The 14,080-nt window shown below is 41.8% G+C and overlaps 1 protein-coding gene across 1 annotated transcript in view; it reads right to left on the bottom strand.

Annotated features, from left to right (window-relative positions):
• etfbkmt (electron transfer flavoprotein subunit beta lysine methyltransferase) overlaps window positions 1–13,818 on the bottom strand; it is a 57,296-nt gene extending 43,478 nt beyond the window's left edge. The window contains 3 exon segments of the mRNA XM_069902280.1: window positions 7,058–7,089; window positions 12,197–12,530; window positions 13,784–13,818. Of these exon segments, the coding sequence (XP_069758381.1) occupies window positions 7,058–7,089; window positions 12,197–12,530; window positions 13,784–13,818 (401 nt within the window).
• Between the last annotated feature and the right edge of the window lie 262 nt (window positions 13,819–14,080).

Raw genomic sequence — 14,080 nt, 5'->3', positions numbered from 1 at the left:
CCTGCTGCTGTGTTGCAGGTGTCTCTCTCAGCTGTGGAGATCGACTCCGCAGCTGTTCCCCCCTCCCGTCAGTGTGTTTTTTTTATGCGCAGTTGCGCACTTTTACTCGGCTCTGTGAGCCATTTTTGTAGTCCCGAGCTTGGGACTTCCACTGACCTGTGGGAGCGGGCTTCTCTCTCCGCGGCAGGCCTCTTCGGACAGGTAAGGCCTTCACCTTCTTCTTCCAACGTTCTTTCTTCCTCTTTTCTTCCCGTTGTTTTCGACTTTTCTCTCTTCGCTGCCATTTTCTTCTCACCTTTATTTTTACTTTGTTGTAAATTTTAATCTTGTACTTTTGTGCTTTGTGTGCTTTTTTAACTGTTCGGGAGAGGGCTGGAATTCCCTGATCGGCCACTACTCCATCACGTGACTCCTCTTTCTCACCCACAACTCTTTGTGTAAAAACTCTTAGCCCTGATGTCTCCCCTAAACTTCCTTCCCTTCACTGAAGTCTCACTGATTATCAACACAGTTGCACCCCAAAGATGCATACTTAGCCCACTGCTCTACTCATTATACAACCAAGATTGTGTGGCCAGGCACAATTCCAAATGCTATCTACAGGTTTGCCGGTGACACCACAGTTGTCGGCTGAATCACAAACGGCAATAAGGAAGTGTACAGGAGGAAGATAGATCAGCTCGTTGAACGGTGTAATTGCAACAACCTTGTGCTCAACGTCAGCAAATCCAAGGAGATGATTGTGTGGACTTCAGGAAAGAGTCAGGGGAACATGACCCAATTCTCATCGAGGGCTCAGCAGTGGAGAGGATCAAGAAATTCAAATTTCGAAAAACAGAATATAAAGCGAGAATGCTATCGGACCATTTACCCTTAATACTGACAATAAAGCTAGAGGACATCCCTCCAAGAATGTATAGATGGAGATTAAACCCCATGCTACTTAAAAGACAGGATTTTAGAGAATTTATTGAAACACAATTAAAAATGTACTTTGAAGTAAATACGGAATCAGTGGAAGATAAGTTCATACTATGGGACGCAATGAAAGCATTCATTAGAGGACAAATAATAAGTTATGCAACCAAGATGAAGAAGGACTATAATCAGGAAACAGAGCAGTTGGAAAGGGAAATAGTAAACATAGAAAAAAAATTAGCAATAAAGGAAGATACAACCAAAAGAAGAGAATTGGCGGATAAAAAAATAAAATATGAAACATTACAAACATATAAGGTGGAGAAGAATATAATGAAGACAAAACAGAAATATTATGAACTAGGTGAAAAAACACACAAAATCTTAGCATGGCAGCTTAAGACAGAGCAAACTAAGAAAATGGTATTGGCAACAAGGAAAAAAGACAAACAAATTACATATAATCCAAAAGAAATTAAGGAAAACTTTAGAGAATTCTATGAACAATTATACCGAACTGAAAACGAAGGGAAAGAAGGGAAAATAGATGAATTTTTGACCAAAATTGAACTACCAAAACTACAAATAGAGGAACAAAATAAATTAACAGAACCATTTGGAACAGTAGAAATACAAGAGATAATAAAAAAATTACCAAATAATAAGACACCAGGAGAGGATGGACTCCCAATAGAATTCTACAAAACATTTAAAGACCTAATAATACCGCCCCTCCTGGATGTAATCAACCAGATTGATGAGACACAAAACTTACCAGATTCATGTAAAACAGCAATAATTACAGTGATACTAAAACAAGGGAAAGATCCACTCTCACCAGCGTCATATAGACCAATATCTCTGCTAAACACAGATTATAAGATAATAGCTAAACTATTAGCAAACAGATTAGCAGAACAGGTACCGAAAATGGTAAATTTAGACCAAACTGGATTTATCAAAAAAAGACGCACAACAGACAATATTTGTAAATTTATTAACTTAATTCATGCAGTAGAAGGAAATAAAGCACCTGCAGTAGCAGTTGCATTAGACGCAGAGAAGGCCTTCGACAGAGTAGAATGGAATTACTTGTTCAAAGTATTGCAAAAATTCAGTTTACCGGAGAAGTATATTAATTGGATTAAAGCATTATGTAAGGGACCGTTAGCGAAAGTGACAGTAAATGGACATGTATCAAAGCAATTTAACTTAAGCAGGTCAACGCGGCAGGGATGCCCACTATCACCATTATTGTTTGCGCTAGCTATAGAACCACTAGCAGAATCGATAAGAATAGATAATAATATAAAAGGAATAAAAATAAAAGACAGGGAATATAAAATCAGTCTATTTGCGGATGATGTGATAGTGTACTTAACAGAACCAGAACTATCAATAAAAGAACTATATAAGAAATTGAAGGAATATGGAGAAGTGTCGGGATACAAGATAAACGTAAATAAAAGTGAAGCAATGCCTATGAATAACGCGGATTTCTCAAAATTTAAGAAGGAATCCCCATTGAGATGGCAAATGCAGGCAATAAGATACCTAGGTGTACAAATAAACAAAAATCTAGGCCAATTATATAAACTCAATTATTATCCACTAATGAAAAAATTACAGGACGATTTAGAGCATTGGAAAGAGCTACCACTAACACTAATAGGAAGGATAAACTGTATTAAAATGAACATTTTTCCAAGGATACTATACTTATTTCAGGCATTGCCAATACAACTGACAGAAAAATTCTTCAAAGAGTTAAAGAAAATAATAAGGAAATTTTTATGGAGAGGGGGGAAACCGAGGATAGCACTAGATAAATTAACAGAATGGTATAAACAAGGAGGCTTACAATTGCCAAACTTCAAAAATTATTATAGAGCCGCACAATTAAGGTACCTATCAGATTTTTATCAAACAAGGGAAAAACCAGACTGGACGAGATTAGAATTAGATAAAATAGGGGAAAAGATACCTGAACACATATTATATAAATGGGACGAAAAATTGGTACAACATAGAACTTCTCCAGTATTACACCATCTCCTCAATATATGGAAGAAGATTCATGTAGAAAGAAATAAAACAAATTATCAATTACCAAAACTAATATTGACGCAAAATAAGCTACTCCCTTTTACAATAGACAACCTTTCCTTTAGAAAATGGGAAAAAAAAGGGATTAAAAGAATAGAAAATTGTTTTTCAGGAAGTAGATTCTTATCCTTTGAACAAATGAGAGATAAGTACAATATAACTGGAGATACAGCGCTGGCATATTACCAACTGAGATCCTACTTGAAAGATAAATTAGGAAGCAATTTGAGTTTACCAGAGGGAAGTAACCTTGAATATGTGATTACAGATACAATGTTAATCAAAAGATTTATAACAAATATGTATATTAAACTGCAAGAAAAGGAGAATGAGGAAACAAATGGTAAAACTAAACAAAAATGGGAACAAGATTTAAATATAAAGATAAAAAAGGAAACACGGGAGAAATTATGTTCTGGAACGATGAGAAATACAATAAATACGAGGCTGCGTATGATACAATATAATTGGTTACACAGACTATACATTACACCGCAAAAGTTAAATAAATGGGACCCAACAGTATCTGATAGATGTTTTCGATGTAAAAAAGAAAGGGGAACAACAATTCATGCAATCTGGACATGTGAGAAAGTAGAAAAATTTTGGGATGATCTCAATCAGATATTAAATAAAATAACAGAAAACAATATACCAAAGAATCCAGAGATCTTTCTCCTAAATAACATAAAAAATAAAGAATTTGGAATTGACTTGGAAGATGCACAAAAAAGATTTGTTAAGATAGCCCTAGCCGTAGCAAAAAAATGTATTATGTCAACCTGGAAATTGGAAGATAATTTGAAAATACAACAATGGTATATAGAAATGAATAAATGTATTCCATTAGAAAAAATAACATATAGTTTAAGAAATAATATTGAAATATTCGAACAAGTATGGGAGCCTTACATTAAATACAATAGCGAAAACCTACCGGGGACAAACATTACCTAAGTTGATGGAAGGTGAAGGAAAGAAAAGAATGGACTCTGTAGAATTTCTGGTGTATTTTTGTTGAATGACAACATTGTCTGACTGAATTAATGCAACCTAGATTGTATACCTAAAATGGATGAGAGGGGGGGTGGGGGGTGGCTTGGGAGGAGGGAGGGTGGGGGAGAAAAAGTCACTGTAAATGTGTGAAAAAGAAAAAGTGTATATCATGGCTATTGTGATTTATGGTGTGAAAAATAAAAAATTTAAAAAAAAAGAAATTCAAATTTCTGGGTGTCAACATCTCCCAGGATCTGGCCTGGAGCCTCCATGTTGATGCCATCACGAAGGCTCAACAGCAGCTAGACTTTGTGAGGTGTTTGAGGAGGTTTGGTATGTCACCAAAGACCCTCAAAAATTTCACAGGTATACTGGAGAGCATTCTGGCTGGTTGCATCACTGTCTGGTATGGAGGTGCCAACTCTCAGGACAAGAGAAAACTCCAGAGAGTTGTTAACTCAGTCTACGACATCACAGGCACCAGACTTCACTCCATCGAGAACATCTATGTGAGGTGGTGTCTTAAAAAAGCAGCCTGTTTCCTCAGATACCCCCACCACCCAAGCCATGCCCTCTTCACTCTGCTACCATCAGGGAAAAGGACCAGGAGTTTGAAGGCAAGCACTCAACGGTAAAAGGACAGCTTCTTCCCCACTGCCATCAGATTCCTGAATAAAAAATGAAACAAAGACACGGCCTCACTTTTTGTCTACCACTATTTTTACTTTTTTTAGCATTTGGTTCATTACACTGCTGTCCCGTGTTCAGAATAGACCACGTCAGAGCCACAGTTATAACAATGGACTTCTAGTGCCCTCGTTGTGCTAGACTCTGCACTTTCAGACCGGGACCGCAAAGTCACCTTTGTGTCCACAGATGAACCACACAACAATGGGTCTTCTTCGAACCGAAGGACGGCCAATATACTCCCAACTCCACCTCCCAAGGCCATGAACTCCATCAACAAAGCAAGAGCGGAAGGGAGAGGTGACCGTTCCCCTCCGCAACATACACTGTCCTGACTCGGTAACATTGCTGTCCTTTCAGTGTGATGGGCTCCAACATTGGTGGTCCCTGGCCAGTAGCAGTGGCAGGCAAAAGAAAAAGGCCGGAAAACTGGAGCAACACACAAAATGTTGGAGGAACTCAGAGGACTGGGAGGGCCTTCACTAAACCAAATACAAAACTTCAAGGCTCATAACCCCCTTCTAAAGAACTGGGTATAAAATGCAAGAGATTCTGGCCTCTAAGCCAGGAGTTTGTGGCCTCAAACCCCAGCCTTCAAGACAACATCTACAGGCACTCTGAAAGTACAGTATTGATTGTGTTGATAGAGGTCTCACTTTAAACTGAGGTCCTCCCTCAGGTCAATAGAAAGGATCCAATGTTCAGAGGAGTCATGATGCAGCCAAAGTCTGGCATTCCGGCCATATTTACTGCCAACTATATCACCGCACTTACAGCTTACTTGGCCATAAGCAAGTAACTGCTTGCAAAAGATTACCGAAAGTTTTTCCAGAAGCGATGGGAACAGGTCAGCAGGCTCTATGGGATTTGCGGAGGAGCTCATCCAGTCCTAGACGACCTACCCGGACAGTGCCTGGGCGACCTACCCAGACAGAGCTGGGTGACCTAACCGGACAGTGCCTGGGCGACCTACCCTGACAGAGCTGGGCGACCTATCTGGACAGAGCTGGGCAACCTACCCGGACAGAGTTGGGTGATCTGCCTGGACAGCACCTGGGTGACCTAGGACAGCGACTGGGTGACCTACCCAGACAGCACCAGACAGAACTGGGCGACCAGGGCCGGTTTTAAGCCTATTTGACCAAATTGGGCCCCGCACCTCAAGTGGGCCCTGTGCACCTGTTTGAGCCCAGGCCTTGAGCAGAGAACACTGTGACGGACTTTGTTTAAACTGGTAAGAAAATAATTATAAATTGAGGGATTTGTCAGTGAACTCGTGAAGTAATTGCCCTTAATTTATCGTATTATCTCTGCGAAATATTTTTAGGAAATATGTCTTCGATTAAACTACTGGCTATAGGCCTCCTTTGTCTCCCTTGGTAAAAATTTCATGTTTCGTATTCATTTGACCCAGTAAGATAGATGTATTCCGGAGCTGATGAAGCATCTTTTATTATTATCAAGATCAAAACAGGATAATCAATAAGAGAACTTGTACTTTAATATGAGATTGAGATAGCGTCATGCTAGCCTATAGCCTAGGCTTAAGAGTTAGCCTGAATGTAAATAACCTAGGCCTAAGCGTAGAATTTCTGACAATGATAGCAATTGTAGATGGAATTGGTGAGGATATTTGGGTCTTCTGAAGATGAATAACCCCGAAGTTAGGTTAGTTTAAGTTAATCTTTACTAGGCTAGGTCGCTGTGGGGTTTATAGCCTACATCTTTACGAGCTGGTTTACAAGGTTATTCAGCTGTAGGGGTATGTACTGTACATCTTGGGGTTATTCATCTTTACAAGATCCAGATATTCTTAGCAAGGCTGTCTTTGTCATTGTTTCTAATTTTGCAGTGGTTTGAATTAGTATCAAAATTTACTGTTACTAGCTATCCTATTGCACTGCCAAGGCTTAATATAGCCTATTTCATGTTTTTGGTGATTTGGAACAGGTGCAGTTTAGCTTGACCATGCAGAAATTGTTTTCTTCAGGAGCGAATTTCATCCATTACACCCATCAGTTTTTCCGCCGATTTTCTAGCAACTAACCAGCGCTTGACATTTGACTAGAAAATCAGCTAAAAAAAAAAACCAGCAAAATTAAAGTGCATCCCCCCCCCACCCCGGTTCTGAAACGTATCTTAACTAACTAACCTGACAGTCACTAAAAAAAGGCAATTCTTAACTTATTCGAAGTTGTCGTCATTCAACAAATCCAGAATCGGTCGCTTGTTTTGCTGTTCGGTGGCGTTCACAAGTTGAGAGTTGGGTGCGTTGTTCCGTCAGCAACTGATGTTGGAACAATGTAAAGCTAACGAGAAAAATGACGTGGGATTGACGTTGGTTTCTTACCTTGAACCAACAACGATGACAACATTGTTCCACTGTTGGAACAATGTAGACATGTTATCAGGGATGTTGAGTCCAATTTTATAACAAATTGCTAACGTCAAATTTTTTGTGTAATTTAAACATTTTAAAATATACATCTTTTACCTTTTTTACCTTAAAAATATAGCCCAGAGAATTAGCAGCTTAAAATTTGTATGTCATTTTACATGGCAAGCACAAGCAGAGATAGAGACAAAGGGCGTAAGTATTTAAGTGGCAACCAGAAATGAGCACTGGCCAAGGCTAAGGTAGCTGAAAATGAAAAACATAGAGGTGCTATCACAAAATTCCTCGTCACTCGATCTTTGAAGCGCCCATGTATTGAGGATGAAGAAAATAAAAACAATTCAGAAAATGACAATACAGTCTTGAGTCCAAATTCAGTTGATGAATTCAATGATGAAATTGATAACAAGTTAGAAAAGGTTGGCACAGCTGTGAATCAAATTTTTTTTTTATAAATTTTTTATTTTTCACACCATAAATCACATTTGCCATGATATACACTATTTCTTTTTCACACATATACAGTGACTTTTTCTCCCCCCCCCTCCTCCCAAGCCATCCATTTTAGGTATACAATCTAGGTTGCATTAAGCCAGTCAGACAATGTTGTCATTCAACAAAAATACACCAGAAATTCTACTGAGTCCATTCTTTTCTTTCCTTCTCCTTCCATCAACTTAGGTAATGTTTGTCCCCGGTAGGTTTTCGCTATTGTATTTAATGTAAGGCTCCTATACTTGTTCGAATATTTCAATATTATTTCTTAACCTATATGTTATTTTTTCTAATGAAATACATTTATTCATTTAAATTTAGTAGTTTCTTCCTTTTAATTTGGTTATGTATTCCATTAATATTTAAAGTCATATAGTTCAGCGTAGCCCTTTTATATTTTGTTTATCTTCTCTTTCCGTTTTTCCATCATTACCTTTCCTCCTTTTCCATTTCTGTTTTCTTATTTTCAACTCTTTATAAGACAACATTCCTACAACATCCAACATTTTCCTTATTCTCCTATTTCTATCTTATTTATCCCCAATCTCCCCTTCCCCTCCTGAGTTGTCCTTTATCCCTTGTCGGACAACCACATCTCCCCTCTCCATTTGGATTTGCGAATCCACTCGCAAGCGTCAACTGATATTTTCCTCTAAGTACAGATACATTCACGTATGCACATTGTCTCTATTCACTCTTATACCTCTTTACCCACATACATATCAATCGTGATCATTTTAACTCTCATTACCCGTCTTCCTCCCTCAGTCTATTTTTGTAATTGTTCTGCAAATTTTCGTGCTTCTTCTGGATCCGAGAATAGTCTGTTTCGTTGTCCTGGTATAAATATTTTCAATACCACTGGATGCTTTAGTATAAATTTATACCCTTTCTTCCATAAAATCGCCTTTGCTGTATTGAACTCTTTTCTCTTCTTTAGGAGTTCAAAACTTATATCTGGATAAATGAAGATTTTTTGCCCTTTATACTCCAGTGGTTTGTTGCCCTCTCTTACTTTTTCCATTGTCTTCTCCAGTACCTTTTCTCTTGTAGTATATCTTAGGAATTTTACTACAATAGATCTTGGTTTTTGTTGTGGTTGTGGTTTAGAGGCCAATACTCTATGTGCCCTTTCTATTTCCATTTCTTGCTGTAGTTCTGGACATCCTAGGGTCTTAGGGATCCACTCTTTTATAAACTCCCTCATATTCTTGCCTTCTTCATCTTCCTTAAGGCCCACTATCTTTATGTTATTTCTTCTGTTATAATTTTCCATTGTATCTATTTTTTGAGCTAGTAGTTCTTGTGTCTCTTTAGTTTTTTTATTAGATTCCTCCAATTTCTTTTTTAAGTCTTCTACCTCCATTTCTGCTGCTACTGCCCGCTCTTCCATCTTGTCCATTTTCTTTCCCATTTCTGTTAAGGTCATCTCTATTTTATTCATTTTCTCTTCTGTGTTGTTTATTCTTTTTCTTAAATCCTTAAATTCCTGTGTTTGCCATTCTTTAAATGACTCCATGTATCCTTTAATAAGAGAAAGTATATCCTTTATCTTGCCTTTCTTTTCTTCTTCTATTTCCCTGTACTCTTCCTCTTCTTCTTCCTCTGGGTTGGCCATCTGTTGTTTCTTTGGTGCCCTTTCCTCCTCTTCTCTCTTGTTTCTATTGTCTTCTGTGGTCTCTTCTTGCTGCAGGTGTTCTGCAGCTGTCGTTGCCGGCTGTGGAGATCGACTCCCCAGCTGGTCCCCCCTCCCGTCGGTGAGTTTTTTTTCATTCGCATCGCGCATGCGCGGTTGCGCACTTTTACTCGGCTCAGCGAGCCATTTTTGTAGTCCATTATTTACCGACCTGAGGGAGCGGGTTGCTGTGAATCAAATTGAAGACGATCTCACTAGACCCCAAGTGCCAAAGCGGAAAGTCCACTTATAGCCGAAAAAGACCAAGCCCAAACATCATGCAATGATGGATCATCCATGAGTACAGTTGTAATGAACATTTTTTTTTTTAATTTAATTTTTTATTTTTCACACCATAAATCACATTAGCCATGATATACACTTTTTCTTTTTCACACATATACAGTGACTTTTTCTCCCCCCCCCCCTCCTCCCAAGCCACCCCCCCACCACCCCCCCCTCATCCATTTTAGGTATACAATCTAGGTTGCATTAAACCAGTCAGACAATGTTGTCATTCAACAAAAATACACCAGAAATTCTACTGAGTCTATTCTTTTCTTTCCTTCTCCTTCCATCAACTTAGGTAATGTTTGTCCCCAGTAGGTTTTCGCTATTGTATTTAATGTAAGGCTCCCATATTTGTTTGAATATTTCAATATTATTTCTTAAACTATATGTTATTTTTTTTCTAATGGAATACATTTATTCATTTCTATATACCATTGTTGTATTTTCAAATTATTTTCCAATTTCCAGGTTGACATAATACATTTTTTTGCTATGGCTAGGGCTATCTTAACAAATCTTTTTTGTGCATCCTCCAAATCAATTCCAAATTCTTTGTTTTTTATGTTACTTAGGAGAAAGATCTCTGGATTCTTTGGTATATTGTTTTCTGTTATTTTATTTAATATCTGATTGAGATCATCCCAAAATTTTTCTACTCTCTCACATGTCCAGATTGCATGAATTGTTGTTCCCATTTCTTTTTTACATCGAAAACATCTATCAGATACTGTTGGGTCCCATTTATTTAACTTTTGCGGTGTAATGTATAGTCTGTGTAACCAATTATATTGTATCATACGTAGCCTCGTATTTATTGTATTTCTCATCGTTCCAGAACATAATTACTCCCATGTTTCCTTTTTTATCTTTATATTTAAATCTTGTTCCCATTTTTGTTTAGTTTTACCATTTGTTTCTTCATTCTCCTTTTCTTGCAGTTTAATAGTAATGAACATTTATGATGACCCAGTCAACTGACCAGCATACATAAATCAAAATGTAAGAGATTATTTAACAATGAAAGGTCCTGCTATTCCAGTGAACAACTTTCCACGAAATGAAAAGGGATTGTGTTTTTCAAAGTTTCACTGTAAGAGGAAACTTTCAAATGGGGAGTGTGTTGAAAGACCTTGGATTATATACCCTCAGTCTGCTGATAGAATATATTGCTTTTATTGTATACTTTTTAGTAAGAACACAACCAGTGCATTATCAACAAGTGGATTCAACAACTGGTCTAATCTTCATACAAGGTTGTGTGAGCATGAAAATTCTAAAAACCATTATTTCAAGTTCTTTGTCAATTGTCTGTCCACTACAAAGTCTTTGGTGTAACTCCCAGAAACTCCATGTGGCTTCCAAAGAACTTGAAATAATCGTCAATGAACGTGCAAAGCACTGGCAGCAAGTATTCAAAAGGCTAGTAGCAATAGCGCAGTTTCTTGCTGAGAGAAATCTAGCATTTAGAGGAACAGAGGAAAAAGTTGGTAACGCAAGTGTACACAATGGAAACTTTTTGGGTCTTGTTGATCTGTTTGGAAAGTTTGACCCTGTTCTTTTTTTTTAAATTTTTTATTTTTCACACCATAAATCACATTAGCCATGATATACACTTTTTCTTTTTCACACATATACAGTGACTTTTGTTCTTGAGGAACATTTGCGGAAAGTCAAAACCCACGAAATTCATAATCACTATTTAGGAAAAGATACTCAGACATTATGGCTACAGCTGTTTTGAATGAGATACTGAAATGCATAAAAGCATAATTTTAGACTGCACACCTGATATGAGTCACCAAGAGGAAATGTCTCTAACGATCAGGTATGTATGTGCTTGATGGTAACTTGGCTCCTTCTGGTGTTTATGAACATCTCATAAAGTTTATGCAGGTTGAAAGTTGCACAGGAGGAGATTTATATAAAACATTATTAAACACACTGAAGGAATTAAATTTAGAGGTGAAAGACATTAGAAGCCAAGGCTATGAGAACGGTAGCAACATGAAAGGTCACACATCTGGAGTACAAGCACGACTGTTGAAGGATAACTCAAGAGCTTTCTTTGCAACCTGTGCATGTCACAATTATAACCTTTTACTTGGGGATGTAGCCAAGTGTTGTCCAGATACTATAACATTTTTTGGGAACTTGCAAAGGATCTACATATTGTTCTCAGCATCAACTAAGAGGTGGGCAGTTTTTAACAAACACGCACCCGGGTTATCAGTGAAACCCTTGAGCAACACAAGGTGGGAGTCTCGGATTGATAGTGTTAAAGCCATTCGTTTTCAGATTGGAGAAGTATATGATGCACTTGTGGAAATATCAGAGATAACAGACGAGCCCAAGGTAAAAGCAGAAGCTGAATCTTTAGCAAACCAGCTAAAAGACTACAAATTTTTAGTTTCTTTGATATTTTGGCATGAAGTACTTTCATTATGGCTAAGAATTTATAGAGAGGACAGTTTTAATGATGTCCTAATAGGTGCAAATGAATTGGCTGAAGCTGTTGGAGTTTAGACAATGGTAATTCAATTTCACCCGGACAGCGCCTGGAGATCTAGGACAGCGCCTGGATGACCTACCCCGACAGCGCACAGGCGACCTAGGACAGCATCTGGGCTACCTACCCGGACAGCGCCTGGGCGACGTACCCGGAGAGTGCCTGGGTTACCTAGAGCAGCACCTGGGCGATCTAGGACAGCGCTTCGGCAACCTACTCGTACAGAGCCTGGGCGACCTGCCTGGCCTCCGGCCCAATAAATACCCCAGCAGGGGTCGCCGAAGGGCCACCGCTGTGCTGCCTGGCTCCAGAACGGGCAGTGCGGCGTGAGGAACCGCAGGCGAATCTCCGGGCTCAGCTGCTGGCTCACTGCTTCCGTATTCCGGACGATAATAGCTCGCCGCTCCAGTGGGGAAGGCTCCGAGCCTTCCGAGCGACGTGGAAGTCCCGCGGCGAGGGCGCTAGGGGCCAGCCACGCTTGTGCAACAAGCCGCGACCAGCGAGCCCGCAGCAGCCCAGCTGCAGTTGTTGCCCTGTCCTCCTCTCCCCCCACCCCCCCTCCTCTCCCCCCACCCCCCCTCCTCTCCCCCCACCCCCCCCTCCTCTCCCCCCACCCCCCCTCCTCTCCCCCCACCCCCCCTCCTCTCCCCCCACCCCCCCTCCTCTCCCCCCACCCCCCCTCCTCTCCCCCCACCCCCCCTCCTCTCCCCCCCTCCCCCCTCCTCTCCCCCCTCCCCCCTCCTCTCCCCCCTCCCCCCTCCTCTCCCCCCTCCCCCCTCCTCTCCCCCAATTTCCCCCCACCCCCCTTCCTCTCCCCCCACCCCCCTTCCTCTCCCCCCACCCCCCTTCCTCTCCCCCCACCCCCCCTCCTCTCCCCCCACCCCCCTCCTCTCCCCCCACCCCCCCTCCTCTCCCCCCACCCCCCCTCCTCTCCCCTCACCCCCCCTCCTCTCCCCCCACCCCCCCTCCTCTCCCCCCACCCCCCCTCCTCTCCCCCCACCCCCCCTCCTCTCCCCCCACCCCCCCTCCTCTCCCCCCACCCCCCCTCCTCTCCCCCCACCCCCCCTCCTCTCCCCCCACCCCCTCCTCTCCCCCCACCCCCCCTCCCCTCCCCCCACCCCCCCTCCTCTCCCCCCTCCCCCCTCCTCTCCCCCCACCCCCCCCTCCTCTCCCCCCTCCCCCCTCCTCTCCCCCAATCTCCCCCCACCCCCCTTCCTCTCCCCCCACCCCCCTTCCTCTCCCCCACCCCCTTCCTCTCCCCCCACCCCCTTCCTCTCCCCCCACCCCCTTCCTCTCCCCCCACCCCCCTTCCTCTCCCCCCACCCCCCTTCCTCTCCCCCCACCCCCTTCCTCTCCCCCCACCCCCCCTCCTCTCCCCCCACCCTCCTTCCTCTCCCCCCACCCCCCTTCCTCTCCCCCCACCCCCCTTCCTCTCCCCCCACCCCCCTTCCTCTCCCCCCACCCCCCTTCCTCTCCCCCCACCCCCCTTCCTCTCCCCCCACCCCCCTTCCTCTCCCCCCACCCCTGCCTGTTGAAAACACAGACTAATTCTGCCCCGAACTTTTGTCTTCGTGAGTAATGATGTATCAGAATCCTGGCACCACTAGACCATTCAGCTCTCTACCCCACCCCGTGTCTGCTCCCTTACTCTGCCAATACATGCTGCGACCGGGGGGGAAGCAGCGTTGCAATGTACCCTTCGCCCCGACATTACCACAACCACTTGTAATGTGCCTTGTGTTTCGACATGCCGAGTATTTCCGATATTTAATATCTTGCTGAATATTTTGCATTGCTGAGTAATCTTTAGGGGGAAGGCAGACAAGTGCATGAAGAATTTAACCCTGCTAGCTGGATGAAAAGCAGATGCTGCAATTCAGGAACAAAATAAGGAAATGACAGAAGCAGCAGAACTTGTATAAACAATAACGCTTTAACTTTTCATAGAAAGATGGAATGCGACTCGATCTCAGACCTGCAAGGAATGTGTTCTTGTCAATGCAGCAGAGAT

The sequence above is a fragment of the Narcine bancroftii genome, chromosome 11, assembly GCF_036971445.1.
Source record: "Narcine bancroftii isolate sNarBan1 chromosome 11, sNarBan1.hap1, whole genome shotgun sequence".
Classification (NCBI taxonomy): domain Eukaryota; kingdom Metazoa; phylum Chordata; class Chondrichthyes; order Torpediniformes; family Narcinidae; genus Narcine; species Narcine bancroftii.
This window is presented reverse-complemented; position numbering and strand designations above follow the sequence as displayed.